We start from the raw sequence: 18,649 nt of genomic DNA, 5'->3' as shown, positions 1-18,649 counted from the left end.
CACTTGTAAGGTTTTATTTTGTTTTGTTTGAGTCTTTGCCTTGTTTCCTTTTCATTTACTTATTAAGACGTGCTATGTGTTAGAGTGTTAGGTAATCAAATAAAATGAAACTTGTCCTTAGGAAGGTTGCAACCTAAAGCATATTTTTCTTGGATTATTTTGAAATTTTGTAACCAAATTCCAGTTTCACCATTTTTTTTTAATTGAATCACCATAAGATAGATCACAAAGCTATTCATGATTGGGTTTCAGTCATACAATGTTCCTAAACTCCTCCCAACAGTGTACATTTCCCACCACCAATGTCCCCAGTTTCCTCCCCACTCCCCAACACCCCCCCTCCACATCTGCGTCTCTTGCAGGCATCTTTCTTTTTGTGCTCTCTCTCACTCTCCCCCCCTCTCCTTTTGTGCATTATGGTTTGCAACTGGGTGGAGCCTTTGGATTGTGCATGTGACTGTTGGGACTTCTGGAAGAATAGGCAGGTGGGGGAGTTACCCCATCCCAACCCTGAGAGAACCTGGAGATTTCAGTCACAAAAATTTGCATACCCAAATTTTCAGCAGATTAATATCTTGGTGAAGTCTGACCTGAGATGTTGGAGACTGGAAGAAAGCATGGCAGCAACTTTGGTTTGTGGGAACAAGTGGCTGCTGGGAGCTCTGTTTAGGCAGGCACTGGCAAAACTGTCACCCACCAATGTACTCAATCTGTACAGCCTTGTGTGGGTCCAAGAGTAACTGTAGCTTCTGATCTCTTTTGATATTTGTGGGTCTCTGATGGAAGGCCGGTGGAAGAGCTTCCATGGTGGTACTGGTGTTGGTTCGAGGGGGTTACTGCCATTGTTTCCAGGAGTATAGGCCAATGGGGGGAGGTAGCCCATCCCTACCCCAAGAAAGGCTAGAGATTTCATTCACAAAAGCTGCATGCCTGAATTGTCAGCAAGTTAATGTCTTGGTAAGGTCTTTCCAAGGACATTGGAATCCAATCGGGGGCATGTGGCAATTTCGAATTTTGGGTTAAAGTGGTTTCCAGGGCCTCTGCTTGGGTGGGCACTGACAAGCCTATTTCCATCCAATGTACCCTGTCTGTAAAATCTTGGTTTTGAGATTAACTGTGGCTTTTGATTTCTTTTGATATTTACTGGTGGATCTCTGAAGCGAGGCTGATAAATTAGCTTTTATGGCTGAGCGAGAGCTGGTTTGTGGACATGGCTCCCCATACCTAGTTTTGGCAGTTTAATTTCTCAGGAAACTTTGTTCTGAGTTATTGAAGTATGACTAGTGGCACAGTGGCAATTTGGAAGCTCTCAGGAGGGCACCTTCATGCTTCTGATGCACTCGCCGCAGGTCCAGGTTGACCTTCCCGCAGTGCCTCACACCCTGAGCCCCACTAGTGACAGTAGCAGTGGCCCCAGCAAGGACCAGGGCTGGAACCACGACTGCTACAGTATATAGCTCAGGCACTCTGGGCAGGCTGCAACCACCATTCCAACAGAACCTGACCAGGAGGCACATACTCCCATCTTCAGTCTCCAGACAGTTGACACTCAGGACAGATTTCCTCCATAATATGCTGTAGATTGAATGGGCTCATCTGGAGAGGAAATGGCAGGGGGGCCACCCCACAGGCTGCAAATCTCTGGTGCTCCGTGGTGGGGACCCAGAGCATCTCCTCAGCTCCAGCACCTCAACACCCATGTATCGTTGCAGTACTGAGTGGGACCAGAAGAGCCCTGTTCAGATCCATTAAAACTCTGCCACCATGCATCATGCAAAGAGCTGCAGAACCCTCACCAGTTAGTAGCCACACATTGCACTCAGGGCCAGTGCTCTGCAACAGCGACCAGCTGGTTTCATTTAATGCTGCTCTCCCTGAGCCAGAATAGCCAAGTGGCACTGAAGTTCACTCACAGAAATTCTGTGCCCCATTGGCAGGTGAGAGTGTTGAGATCTGCTGTCCCTCCGTCCCTCCTGCTGCGGTGCTACAGTCTTGATAAAAACCACCTCAGCTTCACCATACCTTAAATATAAACTTTTCTGTTTCATTAAAGCAAAAATAGTCAATATTCTACTTTTCAGATTTTAACATATTCATAATATTAAATATTAGTCCATATTCATAATATTAAATATTAGTTCATATTGAATGTACTGCTGCTTAGTATATAGTACATATGAGATAATTAGATAGCCCTATTTTTATCTGAATAATTCACTTAAGATAATTTGTATCATAGATTTTGGACACAAATAAACTACTAACTTTACTGGTCTACCAGTAGAATGTAATTCTGTCTCACTAAATATGACAATACAGATTTTTAACAAGAAAAAATACTACCCAATAAAGAAGCATTTACATACATAGCATTTTTGTACTGTATCCCGTATAAATGGACTCATGTTTATTTTTTAAAAATGCTTAGAAAATTTGAATAAATATACACTAAAATGTTAGCAATATTAACAGCTGGTAGTAGGAATATTTTCCTTTTAATTTATACTTGTGTTTAATTTTTTCTTTGCAGTGAGAATGATAATTTGTGCAAAGAAAGTGAATAAAGACAAATACTTAAAAGCTTGTTTACATATCATGTAAAAGTGGTTAAAATGACGTGTTTTGTTGTAGGAATTTTTGAAGAGAAACTACAATGGCCTTTTAATGGGAATTTTTGGAAAGAAATTAACAAAGGTTTTTTAAGATCCATGATATTTGTTCTATAAGATTCTTGAGATTGTGTATCTAGAAGCAGGATCTGGTGGACAAACAAGATGGAAAAATGTCAGTGACAATAATATTCAAGATACATAGAATCTTGTAAAGGTTGACAACAACAACAAAAACAACCCCCCCCAAAAAAAAAGCTGAACAGTTATTTCCTTAAAGAAGACATTATATATGACCAGAGGTATACTAAAAGTGGCTCCTTACTACTTGTCATCAAGGGAATGCAAATTGAAATAAATGAGTACCTCATGCCAGAGTATTGCACATATCAAGGTACTTCACACAAGAGTATCACACACAGCAAAGAGGACAGACAACTAGTCTGTGCAGAAAAAGGAATGCTTATTTATTGTTGGTGGAATTGATATCTGGATCAGCCTCTATGGGAAAAAGTTTGGAAGCATCTCAAAAATTTAAGAATTGAACTTGCATAAAAATCAACCACTTCTTGGTATCTGCTCTACAAGCCCCCAACTGCTATATTGAAAAGATATTTGTATTCCTATGCTACTCAGAGTAGCCAAGGTTTGTATGCACCCCAAGTGTCCAAGAATAGATGAGCAGATTAGCAGGTCAAACTGTGGCTCGTGTGTGTGTGTGTGTGTATGTGTGTGTGTGTGTGCGTGCGTGCGCGTGCGCACGTGCGTGCATGTACACATGTGCGAGCGTGTGTATGAATACTCTAAGCTGTAAGAAAAGATGAAATAATGCAGTTGACTGCTATGTGTATTGAACTAGAGGATATCAGACTGAGTGAAATGAGAGAGAAAGGGAAAAATACAGAATGTTCTCTCATGTAGAATATAAAGAAACACATAATGAGAGAATAACAAATGATCAATGGCAATAGACCTTGAGAATAAGCCATGATGGATTAGGACTGGGTGGGGGCTGGGAAGGATCTTGAGACATTGGTATAGGGACTGATGATGATGGGTAGGGTGTCAGAACATAGGATGCTTTAAACTAGTAGCAAGTGTAACAAAAATCACAGTGCCTACACTTTTTTCCCAGTATACAATCCCTAAATGCACACCCAGGGGCACAACCCAGTATTCCCTCACCTCCTGCCCCCCCCTCATCCCCCCCAACACACATCTTTTCTGGTAATTTGTGTCTTCATTCTCCTTTTTTTGAGGAAATTTTAAAATTTCTTATTGTCTTTCTCTTTGATCTGGTTATTTAACAATATCTTGGTCAATTTTGAATTAGTCTTTTCTCAGATTTCTTTTTATGATTAATTTCTAATTTTGTAACTTAAATATCTGATTCATAGTTTTGTATTTTTGTGGATGTTTGAATTGTGGCCCAACATGTTATCCATCCTGGAGAATTTCCCGGGTGCACTGGAGAAGAACGTGTTTTGGTTTTTAGGAGCGGAAAGTACTGAGTATGTCTACTAAACAATTCTTTTAATTCCTCTTTTCAGCCTCTAGCTTTCTTTAGTTTTATCTGTTCAGAGATGACAGAGGTATTAAAGTCTCCCACTACTATTGTGCTGCCATCAATGTATCTCTTTGTGTCTGTTAGCAATTGCTTAGTAAACTTCAGTGTGTTTTCATTTGGTGTAATATGTTGATGAGAATTAGGTCCTCTTGATTTATTATTTTTTTTACCAGTATGTAATATTCCTCCCTATCTTTTGTTCATTAGTTTGAATCCTAATTAATCTGAAACCAGTATAGCCATCCCTAATTATTTAGTTTGCTATTGTATGATTGTCTTCCACCATTCACTCTTCCCACCATTTATTGATTTTCATGGTAGTTTTACTGTGTATCCTCTAAGTAACAGAAGGTTGCATTTTGTTTTCTGATCCATCTTGCTACTCTATAATTTTATGGGAGAGTATAGTCCATTGACATTTAGAGAAATTACTGATAGAAGGATTTTTTTGCCATGTCTTTATGAGACATTCGATGTTTCTGTTTTTATGTGGCTTTTCAGTGTCCTTTCAGAAACTGGATTAGATTCAACTGCTATTTGAGAACATTTTTATCCCTCTTTCCATACTGTTGCAATCTTGCTGGGTAGAGCATTCTAGGTTTGAGGTTCTTTTCTTTTAATACTTTGTATATATTCTGTCCTCCCTTGTAGAGTTTTGGTAGAGAAATCTGTTGTAAACCTAATGCTTTTTGTTTTCTGGGTCATACCTGGTGATGCTCGGGGCTTATTCCTCACTCTTCACTCAGGAATCACTCCTGGTGGTGCTCAGGGGACCATATGGAATGCTGGGGATCAAACTCAGGTTGGCTGCATGCAAAGCAAATGCCCTACCATCCCACTATACTATCTTTCCAGCCCTGCTCTTTCCTTTTTTGTATGTGAGGTTTTGCTCTGTCTTGAAGCTATAAGGAGTCTCTTGTCTTTGGTGCTTACTATTTTTACTATGAAATATTTTGTTTGAATTTGCCCTGGTTGGTACTTTTTAAGTCTTTTTTAATCTGTGCTCCCGTCTTGCTCTTTGGGTTAGGGAAAATCTCACTGTTAGCACAAAAGCAGATTTTCCTGAGCTGGTGAATTCTTGAGAATTGTATGAAAGATTTGCATACAAAACTCAAAAGATTGAAAGTAGGTTTATTGTACAGGAAAGGTAGATGATTCCAGGACCCTCCCCAGATGGTCCAGGCCTCTCCTCTACCTGTGAACAATGACTAGGTCTTGTCTCTGACACTGCCTGGTCCTGTGAATGACTTCCATGTCCTGTCCCACGCTATCTTCTCGCCTCTCATGAGTGATGGTCAGGTCCTGTCCCTGCACTGCTCTCTATCCCCTGTACATTTTCCTCCATTTCCGGCCACAGCCGTCCACACAAGAACATCCCAATATTCTGCACTGTCACTGGGTCTCCCAGCTGAATCATCATGTAGTCCCAGTTTTTCCTAGGTTTTCTATTCTCTTGCCATGGGTGAGAGTCTTATACTCAGTACCTTGTCACTACCTTAGCATCCATACCCTGCTTGTACCTGAGCTATCCTGGGCATCTGAACCCTGTCTGCACCTCCCCTTCTGGTCCTGAGTGGCCTGCCTGTACTGGTTCCCTTGTCTCTGCACCGCCCTACCTGATCTGTGGTAGGGGAGAGAGTCTAGAGTGGCCGCCATGGTTTCTCTGTGCCTGCCAGCTCCATTCTGTCCAGATCTTGCAAAACAGCTGGCGATGTCCATTAGGAATCACGCGTAGAATTCCAACAGGGATCACATGTATAGTTCCATGCCTGGCATGCTGAGTTGCATCTTGTCTAAGGTGAGATGGTGAGCTGGGTTCAGGAGAGCGTGAGGGGTTCAGACGGCGGCGGCACCATCTTGTCTCCAATCAAATATGATGTGGTAATAATGGAAAATGAGTAGGGAGTGTCATATGATGTGTTTAGGAATATGTTTACTCATATGTGAAGCTTGGCCCAAGCATGTGGAAAGCGGCCTGGAGCATAGTGGCAGTTAGGTGGTGGAGGTCATCTGCCGGGGCTGGGTTCCTTGGGGCAGGGAGGGCTCTTACCTGCCCCCCTCTGGGGCAGCCTGAGTGAAAACAGCCCAGCGTGGAGTCCAGTGGCATGGATATGGGGGCCTCATTTTACGCTCCCATCCGGGAGAAGTAGCCGTGAGTTCTGGATGGTGGCCGATGAGGAGATTATCTGGCGCTGGCAGGAGGTGGTTTATGGGCATGACCCCTGGGCTGCCTGAGACTGGGAGAAGCAGGCAGAGGATCTCTGTTCCTGGGTCCCGTTGAGCCCAGAGTCCAAGGTCACAAAGTTCTGCATTACCTGGGTTCCGTGAGACTTCACTCATGCGCGAGGCTTGGCCTGAGCATGTGAAAAGTGGCCTGGTGTGTGGTGGCCATTGGGTTGTGGAGGTCGGGTGACAGGGCAGGGTCCCTTGGGGTGGGGAGGGCTCTAGGGAGGATATCTAGTAATACTAAAATATATAATAAAAATTGGACTGAAAAGTATCATGGTAATGATAATAATAAAAATTTACAGCTTGGCATTTGGTCTAATACTTACTTGTATTCATATATATCAGATGGTTCTAGAAATCAATTATAATCAGCTGGTTAATAAAAACATATTGTTAGAAATTTTTTCCCTTCTCCCATTGTGTGTCAATATATTGTTGACTTCCATGGCAAAATGATTTTGCAAATAAGTCAGCTAAGAATTTTGAGAGGAAGGTATGATCCTGGAATACCTGGTTAGGTCCAGTGTAATCGTAATGATCCATACAAGAAGGAAGCAGGAGGATAATACATAGAAAAAGGTAAAGATGACAAGTTTATGTGAAGCACTTCAAAGATGGGATAAACAATCCTAATCCAAGGAATTCAGATTGCCTTTAAAAGATGGATAAGGCAAAGAAATATTCCTTCCCAGAGCATAATAGAAAATAATACTGCCAGGGTCAGAGAGATAATACAGTGGCAAGATACTTGCTTTGCATGTGAGTGCCTCCAGTTTGATTCTCAACACCAAATATTTTTCCCTGAGACTGCCAGGAGTAATCCCTGAACTCAAAAAAAAAAAAAAAGAATAAAACTTGAGCACTGCTGGGTGTGGCCCAGAAACTCCCCTCACAAAAGAATAATACTTCCAATATACTGAGCTAATCTTCCTTTCAGATTGTTGACTTTCAGAAATATGACAATACATCTGTAGTGTTTTATTTTTTATTTTTAAACCACACCTTTTGACTCATTCTTACATATCACTCCTAGTTAGACATCCTACATAGAAGCATGTATATGAACCCTTTGAGGTATCTGTTACAACCAACTGGGGATGTTTGAAATCTGTAGCTGTGTGGAGATTTGTTTCAGCAGCGAGAGGCATCTAAGGCAGCATTCTATTTTATCCCATTCACTTAGGTCAGTTGTTAACACAAACTCTACCGCAACCTGACATTTATGCTTTCTCAGAAGTGAGTTCAGTCTATAAATTCTTATTCTCTAGTGAATTCCAAGAGCATGCATTGTCTTGATATAGAGATCATGCAAAGGTTTGCAAGTTAACAGACCCCAAACTGAGGCTAAAAATGAAAAGGTGTACATTAAGTTCTTAAGCTGCTCCTAATGTATCAGCAGAAGCAAATGCATTGTGCATTTTATACATATGTAGATAATATAGATAAATATACATATAACAATTTTATAGTAAGTTTTTGTAATGGTTATAATTACTTTCTGCATTTATTTTCTGTTTAACTGTTTACTCTTTTTAAAAAAATTTTTTAATGAATCACCATGTGGTATAGTTATAGATTTACAAACTTTCATACTTACATTTTAGTCATACAGTGATCGAGTACACATCCCCCCACCAGTGCCCATTCTTCACCATCAGTGTTCTCAGTATCCCTCCTACCACCTCCACCCCAACATCCCCCCCACCTTTGTGACATCCACATTCCCTTTTACTCTCTCTCCTTTTGGGTGTTAGGTTTGCAATATAGATATTAAGTGGCCATCATGTTAGGTGTATAGTCTATTTTCAGCACACATTTCCCTTCTCAAGTGAGCCCTCCAAGCATCCTTTACTTGGTGTTCCCATCTCTAACTCAGCTGCCTTTTTCCCCAGCATGTGAGGCTGGCTTCCAAGCCATGGAGCAATCTTCCTGGTCCTTATCTCTGCTATCCTTGGGTGTTAGTCTCCCATTCTGTTACGCTATATTCCAAAATTTGTGCATTCCTTCTATGTCTTTTCCTCTCTTTCTGAATAATTTCACATAGCATAATAACTCTCCAGGTCAATCCACTTATATACAAATTTTATGACTTCATCTTTTCTAGTGGCTGCATAGTATTCCATTGTGTAGATGTACCAGAATTTTTTAACCAATCATCTGTTCTCGGGCACTCGGGTGTTTTCCAGATTCTGGCTATTGTAAACAGTGCTGCAATAAATATACAAGTGCAGATATCATTCTACTATACTTTTTTGCTTCTCCAGGATATATTCCCAGAAGTGGTGTTGCTGGATCAAATGGAAACTTAATTTCTAAATTTTTGAGAAACATTCATATTGTTTTCCAAAAGGGCTGAACCAGTTGGCATTCCCATCAGCAGTGAAGGAGAGCCCCCTTTTCCCCACATCTGTACCAGCAGTGGTTGCTTCTGTTCTTTTGGATGTGTGCCAGTCTCTGTGGTGTGAGATGATATCTCATCGTTGTTTTGATCTGCATCTTCCTGATGATTAGTGATGAAGAGATTTTTTTAATGTGCTTTGTTGGCCATTCGATTCTTTGAGAATGTTTCTGTTCATTTTATCACCCTGTTTTCTGATGGGATTGAATGTTTTCTTCTTTTAGAGTTCAGCCAGTTCCATGTATCAACCCCTTATCAGATGGGTATTGGGTGAATATTCTCTCCCATTCTGTAGACTGTCTTTGTATTCTGGTCACTCTTTTGAGGTACAGAAGCTTCTTAGCTTAAGATAGTCCCATTTGTTTTATCTCAGTTTCCACTTGCTTGGTCAGTAGCGTTTCATCTTTAAAGATACCTTTAGCTTTTCTTTTCCCTATTTTTCTTTACTCTCTAATAAATTCATGAACATTTCCTTTGGTCTACTCTTGTTTTCAGTATCTATTTCTTAAAAGCCAGTTGGTGTATTGCTTACACAAAGTATTTGGTCTGTAAGTCTTGGGCTGTCACTGTCCTAGGTGTTATGAGAAATGGTTGCACACATAATTTCTAATTTTTAATTTATTTCTCTAGCTAGGACATCAAATTAGCATTATTGTATAAGACTGTAGTTAATAAGGTTTTGAAAACAAGGAAGTGGGAAGGAACAGTCATAGCAGTTGCTGTGCATAACCAGTTGAACCTTTGTGTAAACAATATGCTTCAAAGAGAATCTGTTGCCTGTTACCTAATGTGCCTTTGATAGGCAAAGAAAGTTTGGAAATCATGAGTTATAGTATAAATTGCTTTTTTGTACTATAATTTTTTGGCATTTAAAATTTTTTTGCATTTAAAAATTTTATACTGCAAACAAAAATATAAATAGGAATACAGTATTTTTGTTTTAAGGGTTGTATGCCAAAAAGAACTATGTGTTAGAAAGGAATACTGAAGTCAGGTTCTAAACTGGATGGAGATTCATAGAAAACTGAGTTTTCAGTGATTTTGTTTAAAATGGAAATATGTTTCAACTCTTTTCTTCATGGTTTAAATATAAAGTTTATATTTAAAGAGTTATTTTACTTATTTCTAGAATGCCAGTTAATGAAAACAGAACGACCAAAGCCAAACACATTTATTATCAGATGTCTCCAGTGGACTACTGTTATAGAAAGAACATTTCATGTCGATACTCCAGAGGAAAGGTAAGAAACTGTTTTATTCATATTGTGAAAAAGGAACCAAAAGATACAATGATGTAGTTGTATCTCACTTTACCACTTGCAAATATATTCAGAAAATGTTGCAAACTGTTTCAGGTATAATAGAGGATAATAGATATTTGCAAAATACTAAATCAGAGCATTCTAAAGTATTATTTCTTGAGGGAAATATATTTTTAAACTAAAATAAAATTAGTAGGAGACACTATTATAACCAAATTAGCTTCCTAAAAATTGGAAATCTCATTGTGTTCACATGTGGAATTCTGAGACTAGTGGTAGTAAAATGTTTAATTACCCAAATGGCTGTAGAATTCTTTAGAAGTTTCCCCAAGCTTCCTAAACTATGAAATATTATTTTAATATGCTTTTTTTGATGAATAAAATTTGTATAGTAATATATGATTACCTTAGGAAAAATTGAAAAGAACTATAAATTCAATCCTAGTTTTATTTATCTGAATTAAGCAATGGTATTTTCTTTTTTATGCTTCTTATTCTATGCAAATATATTTGGAATTTTGGGGGTCTCTGAAGTGGTTCTTAGGATGCATCAGGTGCCCCTCCCAGTGATTCTCAACAACTGGACCAGTGGTTCAGAGAGAGGGTCCTGTGGTACTCGGAATTCCTGGGCTGGATCTCCAGCCAGTGCTCTGGGGCCTCCAGAGGTGCACCAGAAATTCTCAGAGGAATCATATGATAATGAGGAATAAACTGGTATTGTCCACATGCAAGCCATGTACCTTAATCCCTGTACTTTGTTTCCAGCTTCTGTATTTGAATTACTTTTGTTTTGTTTTCTGGGGGCCACACTTGGCTGTGATCAGGGCTTCTTGCTGGCTCTCTGGTCAAGCTTCACTCCTGGTAGGGCTCAGAGGACCATATGGGGTACCAGGAATCAAATCCAGGTTGGCTGCATGGAAAGGAAGCGTCCATTAACTGTATATGTCTCTCTGGATTTTTAATGTATGTCTAATTTTGTGTGTCTTCTTTCCATACCTCATGCTCATTTTTCTCAGGCATATCTATATGCTGAGTCTAGTTTTCTTATACCTACACCAAAAACTATGGTTTTACTAATTCCTATTTATCTCTCAGATCTGAGCTTAGATTCTCATGCTTTCTACAAAACCTTGTAGAATATATATATGTCCCCTTTCTATATTTTTACATACCCCCTTGTACCTATTATATATAAAGCATGTCACTATTATTTAACCTTCATTTTTTAATACATGTCCAGGTTCTGGCATAGTATTTGTTGACTGACTGAATGGAATTTATATCTATCTATCCATTGAAAATGTATAACATTCCTTTGAAGTGTGTGATTTTGCTTATAAGGACCTTAGCCGTATCTTAAGATTCTTAAATAGTTTTCTATTTCTATAGCATCACAGTGCTTTTCTGGACAATTGGTTTCATTTGCTTTTTTAGTAGAAGAAAGCATTCTTGGTTGGTAGTCCATAGGGCCTTGGGCCCTAACATCACAATACTGAGATGAGCACTGCCCTTGTACCCAGAGCCCAGCCACTTCAGGAATTCTCTGAGGTCTCACAGCACTGCTGGGTGTGACTGCTTAAAAAAATGGAAGATCTGGTATAGATGCTTTAAAAAATGGGGTTGGGGATATTTAAAGGGATGAGACATAGTTATGTTCCAGATTTCACCCCTGGCACTACATTGGCCAAGTATATATACATAATATACTTGTAAGAAAAATTGGAAGCCTGCTACACTGCTGGTGATGATATAAAATGGTAGGGACATTCTGAAAATTCCCCAACAAATTAGAAACAGAAATATCACGCAATCCATCAATCCTTCTGGACACTAACAACAACAACAAAAAGAAATGAGGTACTGGGGCTGGAGCGATAGCACAGCGGGTAGGGCGTTTGCCTTGCACACAGCCGACCCGGATTCGATTCCCAGCATCCCATATGGTCCCCTGAGCACCGCCAGAAGTAATTCCTGAGTGCAGAGCCAGGAGTAACCCCTGTGCAATGCCAGGTGTGACCCAAAGAAGTAAAAAAAAAAAAAAAAAAAGAAATCAGGTACTATGTATGTGTGTGTGTATGTATATATATATATGTATATATATATGGTGTACAATCATATATATATTTGTGTATATATATACACATATATACACATTACCACCAAGTATAGTTCTGGTAGTCCCTGAGTAGCACTTGGGTTTTACAGTGGTGTCCAGCCCTGCAAGGTCTGAGCAGCACCACAGCATCTAACCTATTGGGCCCAGTTTCACCAGGTCTAATGTAGGAAGTGGCTTCTAGACTCCTAGGAACAGGTGATGAGGCTTACCATTAAAAAATGAAGGTTCCTAATTATTTTAAAGTTATAAAAAGCAAAACGTGCATATTTTTCACTGGAGTATTTTTGTTCTGTATTTATTTAGAATCGTCTGCTTGGAAATATAATATAGATTTTGGTATTCATGAAGACTTACTAGGAAGAGCCGTTTTTTGGTCTGATTCCCAAAGTTCTTACCTGATGTGGGCCAGAGAGTTAATACAAGACACTTGACATACACAGAGCAAACCTGGGTTTGATCCCCACTACCACATACTGGCCCCCAATACACTCCATGAGTGATTCCTGAATATAGCCATGAGTAATACTGAAGTACAGCCAGATACTGTACTTAGACTTAAAGTGAATCTTAGACTTACTTTATTGTGTGATACCAGTTTGGAATCTTTTCTCCAGATGATGAACCTGTTCTTTCATTTCCATTTATTGAATAATTTTTCTTTTCTCTCTCACTTTGGATGAAACTTTGTTTTAACCAAATTTTAGAGAAATCTTACAAAACTTGTATCTTTAAATATAACATATTTCAAAATGTTTTTAGACTATAAGATATTTTGAAGCTGCATTTAAAAACAGCACGAAATGTATTTTCAAAGCAAGTTTTAAATGTACAGTACAGTATTAATTACATATGACTATATAACAGGTCTCTAGAATGTTTTGATCTTGGTGGACAAATTGTATATCTCCTGATAAATAACTGCAATTTCCCTTTACAGCCCCTCACTGTCAATCATGGTTACTTTTGCTTTTGAATTTGACTGCTTTAGATACCTCCTATGAGTAGGAGAATTTAATATTTGTCAGTTTTTACTGCCTTATTTCACTTAGCATTATGTACTCCACATTAAGAAAAATTTTATATATGACAGGATTTCTTTCTTTTTTTTGAAGATTTAGTATAGGCCATTGTGTGATTATACTGTATTTTCATTATTTGTCAGTCAATATTTAGGTTGTTTGAAAAATATCTAGTCTGTTTTGAATAATATTGCAATGGATGTCGTAGTACAAATTCTCTCTTAACCTGATTTCTTTTTGTTGTTGTTGTTAGTGTCCAGAAGGATTGATGGATTGCGTGATATTTCTGTTTCTAATTTGTTGAAGAATTTTCATAATGCCTCTACCATTTTATGTCATCACCAGCAGTATAGCAGGCTTCCAATTTTTCTTCATTCCCACCAACTCTTGAGATTTAAATGTGTATTTATTTTATGAATATTCATGTATATAATTGCCATCCTAATAGGTATAAATTGACATTACTATATCTCAGGTGGCTTAGACTTGATAATTTCATTATAATTTATGATGCTCAGCATCTTTTTTATATACTTGTTGATCATGTGTACACATTTGGAGAAATAATTGTTTTGTCTTTTAGTCATTTTTTATTTTGTTACTTTGGGGGCCTGGGGAAGTTCTGAGGTAGTGTTCAGGAGACCTAGGGTTCTACCAATGATTCTCAGCCAGAAATGCTAGAGGATGTAATATGGCTGGTACCTGCATACCTGGTATTGGGAATCAAACCCAGATTGGGTTCATGCTAGTCATGTGCTTCCATTATCTGTATTAATTTCTGGCCCATTATCATTTTGACCATTTTTGAGAGTTTTATTTTTTAATTTTTGCTGTGAGTTAAGGCATTTTTCTGTATATTTTTTATTTTTGTTTGTTTGTTTTTGGAATTGAACCGACTCCAGAGATTCATTTTTTTTTCTTTAGTTGACCAGGTTTTCCAATACCACATGTTGAAGAGGATTTCCTTGCTCCACTTCATTTTATTTTCTTTTTTATTGAAGATTAACTGATCGTTAACTGAGGGTCTGTCTTAGATATTCAAGTTTATTCCATTAATCTTTATTCCAATACCATGCTGGGTTTTTTTTTTGGTTTTTTTTTTTAATTTTTTTATTGAATCACTGTGAGAACAGTTACAAAGCTTTCAGGTTTAAGTCTCAGTCATACAATGATCAAACACTCATCCCTTTACCAGTGTACATGTTCCACCACCAAGAAACCCAGTATACCCCCCATCCCACCCCCTACCCTGCCTGTGTGGCAGATGATTTTCACTTTACTCTCTCTTTACTTTGATTACATTCAGTGTTTCAATAGAAAACCCACTATTATTATTTGGAATTTCCCCCCAACAATCAGACCTGCCAAAAAGGCATCATTTGATAATTTATTTTCTGTTGCTGGTAATGAAGAATATATGATTTTGGATTTCTGGTATTTTAGTAATTAAGTCCAGAGTAATTTCTTTTTTTTTTTCTTTTTGGGTCTCACCCGGCGATGCACAGGGGTTACTCCTGGCTTTGCACTGAGGAGTTACTCCTGGCGGTGCTCAGGGGACCATATGGGATGCTGGGGATCGAACCCGGGTCGGCCGCGTGCAAGGCAAACGCCCTACCCGCTGTGCTATCGCTCCAGCCCCAAGTCCAAAGTAATTTCTACCAGAAGCCATTGGGTTCTGAAATTGGTTTGTGTGCCTCTGGGATCATGGCCGTTCAGGAGCAGAGGAGCTGTTTGTGGGGTGGCTACTCGGGGTCTAATCTCACGGGGAGCAGTGCCAGTACTGTCCCCCCATCCCGAGATTTCCCACGTGCCCTGTCACTGCAAACTCGTATCTCCATCCAATGGGCTCTAAAAGATGGTGGTCACCATGCCGCCACCACCAAAAGGAAAGGCTAAGGGACAAAAACCTTTCCTCTCCCAGGGCGGCAGGGGGCCATAGCTTAGTTCACAATCTAGAGGCATTTCTGCAAGAAGCCATTGGGTTCCAAAATTGATTTGTGTGCCTCTGGGGCTCTCTATAGTTTTGGGCATTATATTTTGCTTGGATATTCAACACCACCATTCAAGCCTGCTTTCTAGGGGCAGATGCTAGATCATCTATTTTCCATTGCTCACTTTGTATATCAAGAAAAGTCGCATGGCCGCATGGTTCGAAGAAATAGTCCTGATCCCCACATACCGGAGCCATGCTTGTAGAAGCCCATGGTTGCTGGGATTCCATCTGGAGAAGGCGGGGAGACTGCACCTCCTCCATCTGGGGCACCCTGGTGATATTGGTTCAGTGATATGATATCGGCATTCTCCGGTGTTGCAGTGCCCACCAGCCAGGATTCTTCACTGCTGAGTGCAGCAAGATGGTGCTGGGGCAGGTTGAGGGCGTGACTTCCAGGTCAGGGGCAGGCTGGAAGCCAGGATGGAACTTCCCAGTTCCAGTGCCCCCATCCATGCTGTTTTAATTATCGCTGCTATGTAGTACAGTTTGAGGTTGTGGAAAGTGATGCTTCTCATATTCTTTTTCCCAAGGACTGCTTTAATTATTCAGATGGGGAGGAGGAGTTATTGTTCCATATGAATTTCAGGAGTGTTTGATCTATTTCTTTAAAAAATTATATGGGGGAAGTCGCGGGCTGGGGCTGGTACCGGCTCTGTCTCGCACTCCGCCTGGATTCGAACCGGGTGGCCATGCATTTGCACGGCTGAACGCCCAACATCCAGAGCAGTTAGATGACTTCTGAACCCAGCAAGTGTTCCCAACCATGTCCCCAGACTGTGAACTAAGCTTTTGCCCCGCGTCGGCTAAGGGGGGAAATATCCTTCCTCCTTGGTTCTCTCCCCTCTGGGGGAAGTGACGCGGTGTACGCCATCTTATGGACGTTTAAACAGGTATGAACTTGGTGGCGCGGGAAAAAAAAATGTGTTTTGAACTTGAACAGCGGGACGCTTGGGAAGTCACGGGCTGGGGCTGGTACCGGCTCTGGCTCGCGATCTGCCGGGATTCAAACCGGGTGGCCATGCATTTACACAGCCGCTCTGCTGCTGAACGCTCAACATCCAGAGCCAGCTAGATGACTTCTGAACCCAGCAAGTGCTCCAACCATGTCCCCAGACCATGAACTAAGCTTTTGCTTTATGTTGCCCCAGGAAGGGAAATGATGAAATTTCCCACTTAAATCTCCATTACTTGATTACTTAAACACAGAAATCCTAAATCGCGCAGTAGTAGCCGCGCAACCTTTTACCTCCTTATTCTCATTCGTGGAGAACTAATTATCAAATGTTTCCTTGTCAATAGGGCCGTATTTTGGGGGGATAAACTCCAAGAAGAATAGTGAGTTCAGTGTTGAAAACCCAACAACAATAGTGAGTTTTGAGTTGAAATATGGAATGTAATCAAGGTAAAGAGAAAATGAAGTGAATTTTATCAGTTATGCAGGAGTGGGTGGGGGTGAGGGGTGGGATGTGTACTGGGGTTTTTTTTTTTTTTGGTGGTGGAATATGGGCACTGGTGAAGGGATGGGTGTTTGAGCATTGTATAACTGAGACATAAGCTTGAGAACTTTGTAACTTTCCACATGGTGATTCAATAAAATAAATTTAAAAAAATAAAGAGAGTATGTAGTGAGCTAGAAGAGAAGTAGAAAATGACATCTTGTGGCTGGTAGAAGAATCTCGAACCTGATATAACAGAGATGGCTTAAGGAGACTATCTTCTTTTTATGCCCCTTTTTGTTACTATTGTGTCAAAGGAGACAAGGGAAATTTTTTAATGATGAATCTGAAGCAAGTACATGACAAGGAATGACTATTAAATAACTCAGAGATCTTTTCAGTCAAAAAAAAAATTATATGGGGACTGGAGCAATACAACAGCGGGTAGAGCATTTGCCTTACATGTGGTCGACCCAGGTTCGATTCCCAGCATCCCAAATGGTCCCCGAAGCATCACCGGGAGTAATTCCTGAGTGCATGAGCCAGGAGTAACCCCTGTGCATTGCCGGGTGTGACACCAAAAGAAAAATTATATGGGTAAGAATTAGACACTTTTCACTGTCTATACCTGCAGTTGAACTGAATGGAACTTTATATGTTAATAGTTGTTGTTCTTATTAAATTGTTGTATCTTGTATCTTGAAAAAAATTATATGGGTATCCTTATAGGGAGGGTATTGAATCTGCACAATGCTTTTGAGAATATTGCCATTTTGATGATACTAATCCTTTCAACCAGGCATCTAGTATTTAAATACCAATCCCACCACCAATGTCAACTTCCCCCCCACCAGTGTTCCCATATTCTTTTCCTCACCCTCTGCACTATCATTCCCTTTTCCCCACTTCCAGCTTGCTAGCTTAAACACACATTACAGAGTTTGATGATTGCAGCTTAGATCTCATGTTTTCAGTGTTACAGAGTCTGGGTTTGGGATATATAGCCATACCAGTCTCCCACATCACCAGTATAACCAGAGCCCCAATCCCTGTTCCCTCCATCACTTTCCTTTCCTCATCTTCTTCCTTCCTCCCTTGATTTCTTTCCTTCTCCCCTCTATATTCAGGCGTGAGGGTCGGTCTAGGCATCCCCCATTTTACATTACATTTCCTCCAGTTATTTTATATACCACAGATAGTGAGATCATCCTATGTGTTCTTCTCGCTTACTTCACTGAACATGGTCTCTTCCAGTTCCAGTCACATCGCAGCTGATTGCTTGATTTCATCATTCCTTACAGCTGTGTAGTATTCCATTGTGTATTTTATATACCACATATTCATAATCCATTAATCTGTCATTGATGTCATGTTTTAGCTATTGTACTGTGTGCAGCAATGAATAATGGTGTGCATCCATACTTTTGAATGTAAGTTTTTAAGTCCTGGGGGTGGATACCCAGAAAGTGGAATTGCTGGGTTGGAATGCAGACTTCTTAACCTGGTTCCAAAGATTTCTCCCTGCCTCTCCATGAGGATCTGAACCAGTCTTTTTCCTCTCTTGACCATGTTGTAGCAGCAGTTGCTTCTAGGCAACAACCTTCTCTTCTGTTTTACTATGTACCAATGTTTTTTTTTTAATTTTTCTCTGTGAAGAATATCCTTTCCTACTCTTCCCTTAATTGTCTGACTACTCCTCATCTTTGATCTTTCCTCAGCTATGATTTCTTTTGAGGAGATGTTCTTTTGTTGTTGTTTGGATAGTGCTTAGGTCTTCCTCCTGGCTCTGTGCTCAGGGATCACTCCTGGCAGTGCTCGGGAGACCATATGGGGCCCTGGGAATTGAACCCAAGTAGACTGCATTCAAGGCAGGCACCTTATCCAATAAACTCTCTGTCTCCCCACACTCTTGAGAAGTTGTTCTTGACACTCTGAACTGTATTAGACTCATCCTGCATTTTTCTTTCCTAGCACTTAATGGGCTGGAGCAATAGCACAGCGGGTAGGGTGTTTGCCTTGC

The 18,649-nt window shown here is 40.0% G+C and overlaps 1 protein-coding gene across 4 annotated transcripts in view; it reads left to right on the top strand.

Moving 5' to 3' along the window:
- Window positions 1-18,649, top strand: part of AKT3 (AKT serine/threonine kinase 3) — a 346,959-nt gene that overhangs the window by 184,286 nt on the left and 144,024 nt on the right. For all 4 annotated transcript variants that reach the window (XM_055147428.1, XM_055147432.1, XM_055147429.1 and 1 more), the window contains one exon: window positions 9,933-10,044. In XM_055147428.1, coding sequence (XP_055003403.1) covers window positions 9,933-10,044 — 112 coding nt within the window. The remainder of the gene's footprint in view (window positions 1-9,932; window positions 10,045-18,649) is intronic.

Source organism: Sorex araneus, chromosome 9, assembly GCF_027595985.1.
Source record: "Sorex araneus isolate mSorAra2 chromosome 9, mSorAra2.pri, whole genome shotgun sequence".
In the NCBI taxonomy this organism is placed as follows: domain Eukaryota; kingdom Metazoa; phylum Chordata; class Mammalia; order Eulipotyphla; family Soricidae; genus Sorex; species Sorex araneus.
The sequence above is the reverse complement of the archived record's forward strand: the minus strand, read 5'-3'. Positions and strand labels throughout refer to the sequence as shown.